The 12,915-nt window shown below is 43.4% G+C and overlaps 1 protein-coding gene across 6 annotated transcripts in view; it reads left to right on the top strand.

Annotated features, from left to right (window-relative positions):
• The window catches only part of RNF125 (ring finger protein 125), a 109,157-nt gene that overhangs the window by 70,189 nt on the left and 26,053 nt on the right, over positions 1 to 12,915 (top strand). For 5 of the 6 annotated variants that reach the window (XR_014074821.1, XM_081562634.1, XM_081562632.1 and 2 more), the window contains exon 1: positions 824 to 1,380. The exons of the other annotated variant lie outside the window; for it this stretch is intronic. Coding sequence is in view for 4 of the 5 variants with exons in the window: in XM_081562634.1 (XP_081418760.1) it covers positions 1,217 to 1,380 (164 nt within the window). In the remaining variant the exon portion in view is untranslated. Of the gene's footprint in view, positions 1 to 823; positions 1,381 to 12,915 lie in introns of those variants that run through there. 6 annotated transcript variants of the gene reach the window in all.

The raw sequence follows: 12,915 nt of genomic DNA, 5'->3' as shown, positions 1-12,915 counted from the left end.
TTTTAATAAGAACATGAATCTATAATTGTTGCAGTTGCGTGCCTGCTCAGTTGTGTCCGACTCTTTGCAACCCTATGCACTGTAGCTCACCTGGCTTCTCTGTCCATGGGATTTTTCCTGGCAAGAATACTGGAGTGGGTTGCTATTTCCTATTCCAGGGGATCTTCCCGACCCAGGGATGGAACCGGGCATCTCTTGCCTCTCCTACATTGGCAGGAGGATTCTTTACCAACTGCGCCACCTAGGAATCCCCGAATCGATGATTATCTTCCCCCAAAATGTTTTTTAAGTACGTTCTGTGAGAACTGGGATTTTTGTTTGCTTGTTGGAAACTGTGTCCCCATTACCAGAACGGAGTCTGTCACGCAGTGGGCACTAAATAAGTTTTATTAAATGCGTGAATTAATAACTGATATATTTGGTCACAAATATTCAAAAGAGGATGGAGAGGGGCGTACAAACAACAGCAGGAGATCCTACGGTGAGGAAATTGGGCGGGGAGCGAGCAGCGGAGGTTGGGGGGAGGGACGGTTGGAGGGGGAGGGGGACGCTCCTAGAACTTAGCACTGGAATCCCTGTCCTAGAGTTGGGACTCAATTCAACTCCAAGAACTCTTCCCACGACTGCTTGCTACCTCTCCATTTATGGAGTGTTGATTAGATGACGGAAGTAGTGATTAGCACTTTCTTAGGGGACGCTCGTAGATCCTCTCTGTGGCTACAGCAGTAATCATCACATTGCAAGACCGAGAGGACCATCACCTTACAAGTGGGTGTTCTCCGATAGCGTTCAGGCAAGACCACGCCCGCACTTTCATTCACCCGCTCTAGTGGTTCGGAAGGAGGAGGAGTGCGATTGCTGGTGAGGCTCACAGCCAGCCCAGGTCCTCAACTCTGCAGTTGAGGTGTCAGGTTTCAATCCTCCAGGGCCCAGGGACGTCTGGCGTGCACCGTGCGCCCCGCCGCCGCCGCCTCCCAGCCTAGACTCCGGCAGCGAGCGGAGGGAGGTTCACTCAGGACGCGGCCGCGCACTCGGCCTGCCTTAGACCCAGGCTGGGCGCCACGACCGAGGCTGCTCCCCGGCTGCGCGGGCTGGGCGCGCGGCGAGGCGGCGATCGCAGCTGGGCCGGGACTTCCTTCCTCCACCACAGGACTACAAAACAAGCCGGCGGCAGGCACCGAGCTCTTGGCTACCGTCTGAGGCCGGAGGCGCAGGGATGGGCTCCGTGCTGAGCAGCGATAGCGGGAAATCCGCTCCCGCCTCGGCCACCCCGCGGGCCCTGGAGCGCCGGGGGGACCCCGAGCTGCCCGTCACGTCCTTCGACTGTTCCGTGTGCCTAGAGGTGTTGCACCACCCCGTTCGGACCCGCTGTGGCCACGTGTAAGTGCCAGGGGAGCCGGGTTTGTGAGCCCACCCCGCCCTGGGTCGGGGGGTGGCGGTGGTGGTGATGCTTGGGGAGCCGTGGGGATGGGGGATTGAGAAGACAGCGCTTGGAGGAGACTGATGCGGGGAGAGACCTGGACCCGTCGAGGGCGAACCACTGGGGAAGTGCCCAGTCGGAAAGTGACACAGGATTGCAGGAGGGGAGAAACACCAACCAGCGGGCCCTGCAGCGCCCGCGAGAGCCGCCTCCTCCCGCAGCCCAGGTGCGGAGCCCCCGGGATGCGGATCCAGAGCTGGCGAGCTGAGGAGGGTGCGCAGGGCTGGAGGCGCGGCACGCGCCGGGGCCCGAGGCGGGGGCTCGGCGGAGCGCAGTGACCGCTCCCCTCGGTTAACCGCGCGGCGCTTCCCTCTCCGCCCGGAGTCCGAGTTGGTTTTGTTTTGCTCGCTCTGTGCACGTGTGGTCCAGAACGCCTGCCGAGGCTGGTCTGTTGAGCAGTCAAGGATCTGTGCAAAGTGTCCTTCCACCCCAACTTCCCTTTCCCAACACAGATGCCCAGGGCCCTCAAAGAGCCATCAGATTGGACCGTCCAAGTGACTTTCTGTGGCCGTTAGAGTTTAACCAGCAGCCAGGGTGGGGTCTGGGGCTGGAATATTACCCCCAAGCCTGTGAATGCAGCCTTTTAAAGCCCAGTCACCCGAGTGACGGAGGTTGCTGACTACCTGCGTTGCGCACCGCCCCCTCACACAGTAGGAAGTAGAGATAAAAATAACTGTCTTAAAAGCCACATACACGCTTTGTAACGAAAACGCTCTGGGAGCGCACAGCTGTGGTCGTTTCTAGGAAGAGTTCAAAAACAAAATCCCTGTATAAAATTGGCACCTCCTTAACGTGTGCCCGAGTAACTAGTAGTTGGGGGTTGGGTCTGTGAGTTTGTTGTTCTGTTCGTTTAAAAAGCTTTCTTCGGTGGATGCATTGGGTATGTGACTGGGCGTGTGGGTGAGATTGGCGGGGGTGGGGGGGGAGGGGAGGACGGGGCAGGAGATTTCATACAGCCGGAGTGAAAACCCTCTTAATGTCTTCTTTGGATCACCGACTAGTTTGATGAAGCTCCGAGGCAGTAAGTGCTTTTTTGGCTTACCAGGGAAAAAAGGAGTGTCATAAATTATGAATGCAAGTGCACAAAACGTCTTTAAAAGGACTTGGGTGGTCCTTGACACCTATAGCCTAGCATCTGAGAAACAGTTTTCAACTCCAAAAAGCCCAGCAGAGAGCCAGGGAGAAAAATCTGCAGCTCACACAATGTTCAAAGAAAGAGTGCCCCTGGGCATTATTTTGTGGCTGTATTTTCAGGGCCTGTCGTTTCAGCTTTGTACTTTAAATTAAAGGCTAATTTACCTCCTGTCTGATACCTGATGTAGTTTCCTAGCCGTCCACATTGGGAAGCCAAGATGTTATTGTGTCATGTATGAAATATATTGATTAGTTCAGAGCAGTAATAACCCTCAGGATAATTACATTTAAATTTAGTCTGTATAGGGCTTCCCTGGTGGCTCAGCGGTAAAGAACCTGCCTGCCAATGCAGAAAATCTAAGAGACGCGGGTTCGATCCCTAGTCTATATCAGAGTTAAAGCTTTTCCGTTGCGCTGAACACACACCGTGGGCATAAAGTCTGGACGATTTTCTTCTGTAGGACTGAACTGGGCAGCATTGCTCTTGGCGATTGTTATCTGATGTCTTTCCCTAGTTTGGATTTTTGAAAGCTGCAGCTTAGCATGTGCAGTGTTTTGCTTCTGCTAAAGTGTAATAAAAACTTGTGAAATGTTAAATTCTGTGTTTAATCTTTTTCTTTGTTAGAGTGAATAGGAAACCAGCAACTGGAAAAAAAAAAAAAGCCATGAAGTAGCACAAGGGCTGGACAAATCGTCTTCCCTCACTTTACTGTTCTTTGTTTTGACAAAGCTATGTCTATTGTTCTGGCCGTGGGCACAATTTCCATATTCCTACTTCTGGCAAATTTACTTGGGCCTCTTCCACTTTGTCAGTGTTAACTAGAGTCCCTTCTGCTCTGGAGATGGTGAGTCCGCCTAACGCCATTTGTGCTTCCTAAATGAATTACTCTCTTCCATTGAACTTAAATTGGAAAATGAGGAAATGAAATGAAACCGCTATATTATCCCAGACTTAAGCTAATTTCCAAACTTTTTAAACTAGGTTGTTTATGCTAATTTCGGTTTATAAACCAGTTTCAAGTTGAGCAAATATAATATGGCAACAAAACCTTGAATGAATATGTATGTATGTACTGTGATGCAGTAAAATGGTGAGCTTGATAGAAAGCAGAATTTGAAATTCTATCTTGCCAGTAACAGCTGTGTATTCAGCACTCTGCTTAATCTTTTTGGATCTTAGTTTCTTCGTTTGTAAAATGAGGTGAGTCATGAAATTTCTAGGATTATTAAAAATGTAAAAGTAGCCCGTAATACTCAAAACATAGTTGTTTTTTTTAATTGGAGTGTAGTTGATTTAGTTGTGTTAGTTTCAGGTGTCAAAACGTTTCTGTTTCCATCAAAGTCACTCCATAAAGCAAGCAAAAACCCAGTTATGGATTTTCTCATCTCTGGATTTCTTTCGGAATCAAACTGGGCCACAAGAAGATAAATCTGTGATGTTTCCAAGATGTCCCAGATAGTCTTATTCTTAGCTTAGTTCTTTCTTCCTTTGGTGGACTTTAAGAAATTCCATTTTCCAAATGTTCTGTCATTGTAATGTTCTGACGTCATTTGTATTGACCTATCAGTTGTAAAAATAGATTTGGAGGCTGAGACTTCCTATCTCTGCCTTATCTTCTGTTGTCAGTGAGCTAGGGAAAGAATGAGTAGATGAGTTGAAACTGTATACGTGAAACTAAAAAGAAATCTGATTAAACGTTTAAAAGAAATATTCAGAGAAATTTGGTATGGTAGATACAGAGGGAGACAAAAGTGGAAGATAGATGAAGGGGGCCAGAGTTTAGCTTAGGAGGAAGTTAATGACCTCATGATTAAGCCTGTTGAATGTATAGTAGTCTCATAGGGAGACATCTAAACAGAAGTGTCCTGGGACTTCCCTGGTGGTCCAGTGGCTAAGACTCCCAGCTCCCAATGCAAGGGACCCAAATTCGATCCCTGGTCGGAGAACTAATACCCCAGCTAAGAGTTTGCATGCTGTAAATATAAGATTTTGTATGCTGCAACCAAGACCTGGCGCAGGCAAATAAGTAAATAAATACAAGATGCTTTTGAACTGTGGTGTTGGAGAAAACTCTTGAGATTCCCTTGGACTGCAAGGAGATCAAACCAGTCAATCCTAAAGGAAATCAGTCCTGACTATTCATTGGAAGGACTGATGCTGAATACTGAAGCTCCAACACTTTGGCCACCTGATGTGAAGAGCCGACTCATTGGAAAAGACCCTAACTGGGAAAGATTGAGGGCAGGGGGAGAAGGGGGCGACAGGATGAGATGGTTGGATGGCATCAGTGACTCAGTGGACATGAATTAGAGCAAACTATCCAGGAGATAGTGGAGGACAGAGGAGCCTGGCATGCTGCAGTCAATGGGGTCACAAAGAGTCAGACATGACTGAGTGACTAAGCATAGCACGCAGCACAGCATAATTGATATATAACATTAGTTTCAAGTGTATAACATGATTTGATTTTTATAAATACTGCAAATTGATCACCACCCAAAGTCTAATTAACATCTGTCAGAATATATGCTTAACAAAATTTGTCTTTCTCATGATGATTAACTTTTAAGATCTACTCTGGGCATCTTTCAGCAATCCAGTATCATTAACTGTAGTCACCATGTTCTATATTCTCTCCTATGACTTACTTATTTTATAGCTCAAAGTTTGTACCTTTTGGACTTCCTTGATCATCCAGAGTTTAAGACTTGGCGCTTTCACTGCAGGAGGCACCCGTTGGATCCCTGGTCGGGTAACTAAGATCCCACATGCCGCAGAGCAACTAAAAGCCTGCCCAGGGCAACTACTGAGCCTGTGCACCCCAACTAGAGAATCCATGCGCCACGACAAAGATCCCACATGCGGGCAGCTATGACTCCATGCAGCCAAATAAATAAATATTTTTTAAAAATTACTAAAAATTATTTTAGAATAGAAGTATTTTCCAGGGAAGAGGGACCCACGTAATCCATGCTGCTTTAAAGGGCAATTGCATGAAGGCTGAGAATTGACCACTGGGTTTAGTAAATGTGGAGGCTATGGGTGGCCTTGTGAAGAGTAGTTTAAGTGGCATGTGGGCTCCAAAGCCTGGTTGGAGTGGGTTCACAAGGGATCAGAGAAGCAAGTGAGAGATGGGGAGTATCAAAAGCCCTTTCATGGAGTTGGGAGGCAAAGGGAAGAGAGAGATTGGGGCAATCACTGGAAAAAGATGTGGGCTCAAGAGCATCTTCTTTTAAAAAAAAGAATGTAATGTTTTGTCTGCTGATGGAAATGAACAAATGGTGAGGGAAATTTTGATGCACAGGAGAAAAGAGAGAATTGCAGAGCTATGATTTTCAGTGTGGGGGCTGGCCTTAGGTAGGGGAATGGACAGTTCATCAGTATAAGAGGATGTAGAATATTAAATGGGCACAGATGCAAGTGGTTGAATTGAAGTGGTGGGAGGTCGTGGAAGTTTCCCATGTGATTGCAAATTATCACTGATGTAATATTTGACTGTGATTTGATTTTTTTTATTGGAGTGTAGTTGCTGTACAATATTCTGTGTTACAGATGTACAATATAGTCATTCATAATTTTTAAAGGTTATACTCCATTTATAGTTATTACAAAATATTGGCTATATTCCCCATGTTGTATTATACATCTTTGTAGCTTATTTTATATCTAATAGTTTGTACCTCTTAATCCCCTAATCCTAAATTGCCCCTCCCCCTTCCCTCTCTCCAGTAGTAACCACTAGTTTGTTTTCTATATCTGAGTCTGCTTCTTTTTTATTCTCTAGTTGTATTTTTTAGATTCCACATGTAAGTTGTATCATATAGTATTTGTCTTCCTCTGACTTATTTCACTTAGCATAATGACCTCTAAGTCCACCCATGTTGCTGTAAATGGCAAAATTCCATTCCTTTTTATGACTGAGTAGTATTTCATTCATCTTCTTCATCCATTCATCTGTTGATGAACACTTAGTTTGCTTCCGTATCTTGACTATTGTAAATAATGCTGATATGAACATTGGGGTTGCATGTATCTTTTTGAATTTGCTTTTTCATTTTTTTCAGATATATACCCAAGAGTGGAATTACTAGATCATATGGTAACTATTTTTAATTTTTTGAGAAGCTTCCATACTGTTTTCCACAGTGCCTGCACCAATCTACATTCCCACCAACAGTGTATGAGGCTTCCTTTTTCTCCACATCCTCACCAACATTTGTCATTTGTGCTTTTTGGAGATGCCATTCTGATAGATGTGAGGTGATATCGTAATTTTGATCTGTATTCCCTTGATGATTAGCAATCTTGAGCATCCTTTCATGTGCTTCTTGACCTGTGATTTGATTTTAAGATGAAACTTTGCAGTTTAAACATGAGCTTTCTAGGCCCCTGATGCTAAAACAAATGCATATAGAATGCCTCCTCCTACTAATGTACTTGGGTAAGCATCACTCAAAATACAATTGGGAATGCTCTGGCAACCCAGTGCAGACTCTGTGCTTCCAATGCAAAAGGCTTGGGTTTGATCCCTGGTTGGGGAACTAAGATCCCATATGCTGAGCAGCATGACCAAAAAAAAGTAAGGGTGGGGGGAGAATAGGATGATTGGAGTCTTTTATACCATCTAGACCCATAACTCTTCAGAGCCGTTGTTCTAATAAAGGAATGCCACTTTCTACATTGCCACTGCTTTAAGTTCCCGGCTTAGCAAATTGTTAAGTATTTTGAATTAATGAGTGACTCTAAGACAAAGTTTGGATGCTTCTTTGAGCACCACTTTGGACAACCACTTCATAGTGCCAGCCAACTGATGCTATGGAGTTTGAGTCATAGATAGGAGTCCCATGATAGTTACTGAACTCCCTTCCTTTTACAAGGTTACTCATTTGTGCCTATATTACTGAGAATTTTAGAAAGATGTGATTAACCTGGCCTGAAATTTGCCTCATTTGATGGTTGGACTGCTTGGTGTTTACCTAGCAACATTAGTGTAGTCATAGGCATGTTAAATATTAGTGATCTATTAAATTACACATTTTCCAACAAACAGAACCTAAATAATGATGCAGGTTGAGTTTTTATGCTGCACAAGATTCTCCATAGAACGTGACTACTGGTCCTAGGTTTTGATCCCTGGATCAGGAAGATCCCCTGGAGAAGGGAATGGCTGCTCACTCCAGTGTTCTTGCCTGGAGAATTCCATGGGCAGAGGATCCTGGTGGGCCCATGGGGAGTTGGACATGACTGAGCGAATAACACTGGTCCTAGGACCAGCAGCACTACAGAATCTCAGCCCCCAACTCAGGTCTGCTGAATCTCAATCTGCATTTTCACAAGAGGCCCATGTGATTCTTATCCATTTTTGAGTTTGAGAAGTACAGCCTCAGATAACCCTATTTAACTGACAGTAAGATGCAACAAGTTGAGGACAGTGTTTGAGGGTTATAGAGCGGCACCCCTCTAAGACTGTAGATGAAAGGAAGTAAAATTTTTCTTAGGGGGTTAAATATAAAAATCAACACATAATGGAGTGTAGATTCAATTTTCCAAAGGCAGAGTCAATTTTTGGAGGCCAAATGATTTCCAGGATGGAGTAACCTCATTGACTACATAAAAACATTGAAGATAATTTCAAGGGACAGTGGCTGGGGGCTTGTGCTCTGAGAAGAACTGCACTTGGGCCTGTCCAGGCTGATCCATCCATCAGTGGGAAAAGGGAGACTGGTTGTGTGTGTATTTATTGCCTTATATTGGAGTTGTTGTTTAGTTGCTAAGTCATGTCCGACTCTTTTGTGACCCCATGGACTGTAGCCTGCCAGGCTCCTCTGTCCACGGGATTTCCCAGGCAAGAATACTGGAGTGGGTTGCCATTTCCTCCTCCCTGGGATCTTCCTGATCTAGGGATCAACCCACATCTGCATTGGCAGGCAGATTCTTTTCCACTGAGCCACCAGGGAAGTCTTCATCCTCCCTTTGAATAACAATAGAAACTCCCCTTATTCTATTTATATGTTCCCCAAGGGACCCAAGATTTTCATTCAGCTTCATATTGGCCTTCCCACAGTGAAGCACCCCAGTGCTGAGAACATAAAGAAAATGTTAGACCAACCACATGTTGCCAAGGGCTTCTTCCAGAACTGCATTTGGGAATCACCTCTGGCTCCTTATTCTGCCTGTCTAGCCCTGGGTCCCATGGAGTCCTTAACACATCCTTAATTCTACTAAGGGTGCAGTTTTCCCTCCTAAGATTGTGGACATAACTTTAATTACCTAAGGTCCTCAGCAACCCTTTTCCCATTTTCCTCCGATACCTTGCCGACTTTTCGGTCGTTTGAGTTTTATTGCTAATCACTTAATTAGAGAAACAGATTAGCAAAGGGGTTAATAAAATACACAATGGAGGTGGGATAATTAAGTTTCCAGCTGGTTTTAAAGTTCTTCCAGTCATTATCTAGTTCCTGATTGATGTCATCAGGAGCTACAAGCTCAACAGAGGGGAGGCAAGTGATGTGAGAGAGAGGAGGGTGGACGCCTGCAGGAATGGGCACCAACCCATGTGGCCACTTGGGAACTGAGTCCAGAGCTGCAGGAGACTTAGCTTTTCAAGAGAAGCCAGAACTTTGATTTCATGTGTGAAATCTGATTTTAAAACAATGACAACTTGGGACTTCCCTGGCGGTCCAGTGGTTAAAACTCCACGCTTCTACTGCAGGGGGCACAGGTTCCATCCTTGGTCTAAGATCACATGTGCCGCAAGGGGTGGCAAAAAAAAAAAAAGAGAGAGAGGCAATGACAACTCATTTAGAATTTTTGAAAACATTAGCCTTTTAAAAAAAATGCAGTTGACGTCCATCCTCAGCTTTCACCTACATTCTCCTCATTCTGATCATGTCTGTTGTGATTCATCATACAGTCTTACGGAGGGGAGAAGGAGGACAGACATGGAAATTCCTTATCTCCTTGGGCTTGTGTTCATTTTTACCCCATGGGTTTTCCCAGAAGGGGTAGAACACTTAGTTATTAGCAAGAACATTGGCCCCACCCTGAAAATTCTCCTTTGGCCCATTCCTCATAACCGATTCAGTTGTTTCAATCTGCTGACCGTTTACTGAGTAGCTACTATGTGCCTGGGGCTGTGTGGGAGGGACGCTTACAGGACTCTGAATGGTTCTGTGCAGCATATATTTCTGTGGTTTTCATGCAGTGTTGTTACTGAGGCATTTTTTGTTTTGTGGGGTTCTGTTTTTCAGCTTTATTGAGGTAATACGGTACATAATTGTATACAATTCTATAACCACCACCTCCAGCAAGATCTAGGACGGTTAGTTCCTTTACCTTAAAACTTCCCTCGAACAGGTACACACTGCTATATATAAAATAGACAAACCACAAGGATCTACTGTATGACAAGGAACTATATTCAGTATCTTGTAATATAATGGAAAAGAATCTGAAAAACAATATATATATTAATATATAAATATATGAGTATGACTGAATCACTTTGCTGTACACTTGAAGCTAACACAACATTGTAAATCAACTATATTTCAATTACAAAAAAAAAAAAAAAAAGACTAAGTGAAAAGACCTAAAAACGTCAGAAAAAAAAAGTCCCCTTGAATCCTTTGCAGTCAATCCACTCCCCAGGTAACACCATCTGCTTTCTGTCACTGAGTTCTGGAATCACACAGTAAATAGACATTTGTATTTGACTTCTTTCACTTAGTAACAGGGCATATATTTATTGTCATTTGGTCAGTCCTTAACCCTTTGCCTCTGCTTTCCAAATCAATGCTAAATCTGTCTGTCTGCTAACACTGTCAATTGCTACTTGGCTGGTCTGAGCCTCCACCCTCTCTCTTTTTTAAAATAATTGTGTTTATTTATTTTTGGCTCTGCCGGAGTCTTCGTTGCTGTGTGGACTTTTCTCTAGTTGTGATGAACAGGTGCTACTTTCTAGTTACGGTGCTCAGGCTTCTTATTGCAGTGGCTTCTCTTGTTGGGGAGCACAGGCTCTAGGGCGCACGGACTTCAGTAGTTGTGGCACACGGGCTCAATAGTTGCAGCTCCCAGGCTCTAAAGCATGGTCTCAGTAGTTGTGGCAGTTTGGGCTTAGTTGCTCTGTGGCATATGGGATCTTCCTGGATCAGGGAGGTGGATTCTTTTACCACTGAGCCACCAGGGAAGCCCCCACCACTCTCTCTTGTACCAACTCTTACGGTGGACTTAATACTGGACTCTGAGCTATGGCTCTCATACCTCTAATCCATTCTTCACAGAGGAACCCCAGTGATCTCTGTAATGTAAATCAGGTCATATCACTCCCACTTAAACCCCTCCAATGCCTGCCCATCACTCTTAGCTCTGGCTTTATGATCTGTATCCTACACAGGTAGATCCTGGGCCCCCTGCATTTCAGCCACACTGGCTTTCTGTATCTCAGCAAAATGGTCCCTATTTTTTGTACCTTTTGTGTTCAGTTTAGAAAACTATTCCTGGGTCTTCTGAAGTCTGGTGTCTTCAAATGTCATCCCAGGGAACACCCGTCTCACTGCTCCCTCTGCCCCACCCACTCTATTTTTATTGCCAACTGTTTTCTTCTCAGAGCGTTCATCTTTTGCCCGTCCTTTTGTTTACCTGCTTATTTCCTCTCTCTTCATCCTGGAATTCTGAGAGCAGGGACCTCAGGTACTGCCATGGTTTCACCCCTGGCATGTCAAACACTGTCTGGCAATCATAAGCTGTTATTAAAAATTTCGTTAGTGAGTCAGTGCTTATGTGGTTGGCTCTGGGGAGATTTGTGCAGGTTTTGTAAAGTCTTCATTATAAACCATAGAATAACTGTTCTTGCTGAAAGCCATACAAATTTTTTTTTTTTTTACAGTTTGTATTTTCTCGCTTCAGCCTTTTATTATCTTTCCAATTGTTCCCGCTCTCTTTAAATTTATTTGAATAATCATAAATGCAAGCTAATCTTTTCCTCACTCTGAATTTCAGTGCTCTTAAAAATGTACTTTAAAAAATATTTTTCTCTTCAAATCACATTGTTAAAAAAAAAATTCAAAAAATAATTCAGACCTCTCATCCTCTGAACATTTCCCGTCTTAATTTTCCAACTAAACTATTCTCAGGAGTAAAAAAAATTTAAGTAAATTTAAGTAATTGAAGTAAATCATCATAGTAAGATGATTAATTTCCCCTAACATTTTATTATCAAAAATGTCAAGCATACAGCTAAGTTGAAAGAATTGTATAGTGAATATCCATAGATCCACTATCTGTATTCAGTTATTCATTTTGCCGTATTTGCTCTTATCTCTCTATCACATACTTATCCATCAATCCATCTGATTTTTTAATGCATTTCAGAATGGGTTACAAACATTAGCACACTCTACCCCTTCTCATATGAGCATGCATTATATTAATATTAACCAGAGTTCAATATTTATTTATAGGATTTTTTAAAGTAAATTACACATAGTGAAATGCATCCATTCTAGGTATAACATTTGCCCTTAGACCTATGTTTGGCCCAAACCCCTATTAAAATATACAATAGTCTCATTGCCCCCATATGGTTCTCTCATGCCCCTTCGCAGCCATTCCTGTCCATATACCCTTGTAGACAGTCATTGTTGAAACTTTTTTTTTTCCTATCATAGATCAGTTTTGCCTGCTTAAGAACTTCATCTAAAGTGAAATATGGTCACTTGTGTCTGGTTTCCTCACACAGTATTTTCTTTGAATTTTATCCATATTATTGCTTATATCAGAAACTTGTTCTTTTTGTATTGCTATGTAGTATTTCATCGTATGACTGTGCCACAGGTTGTTTCTTCACTTTTTTGTTGATATATGTCTGGGTTATTTCCAGTTTGGGGCTATTATGAAAACATTCCTTCTGAATATTCTTGTACAAATGGACATTTTTAAAAATTTCTTTTGAGGGAATACCTGGGCTTGGTATTGCAGAGTCAACAGGTGCCTGCAAGTTTTGTGTTATCAGACATTACCAGACCATTGATCCCAAGCGGTTGCAGATGATTTACTTTTTAAAAGAATTGTTTGTTAATGTTGGTAATAAGTTGATGTGGTTCACACTTAAAATTTGACAATGAAAATCCTTCTTCAAAAAAAAAAAAATACCCTTCTTCTACCACACACCCTTCCTTTCCAGTTGCCATCTTTGCAATGGGTAAGTAAATGTTCTTATTTTCTTTACCCCAGATATTCTTATACATCTACAAGCCTGCAGGAGGCTCACACGGTGTGTATACAGTTCTACACTTTGCTT

This window comes from Giraffa tippelskirchi, chromosome 14 (assembly GCF_054371585.1).
Source record: "Giraffa tippelskirchi isolate mGirTip1 chromosome 14, T2T-mGirTip1v1.2.pri, whole genome shotgun sequence".
Classification (NCBI taxonomy): Eukaryota; Metazoa; Chordata; class Mammalia; order Artiodactyla; family Giraffidae; genus Giraffa; species Giraffa tippelskirchi.
This window is presented reverse-complemented; position numbering and strand designations above follow the sequence as displayed.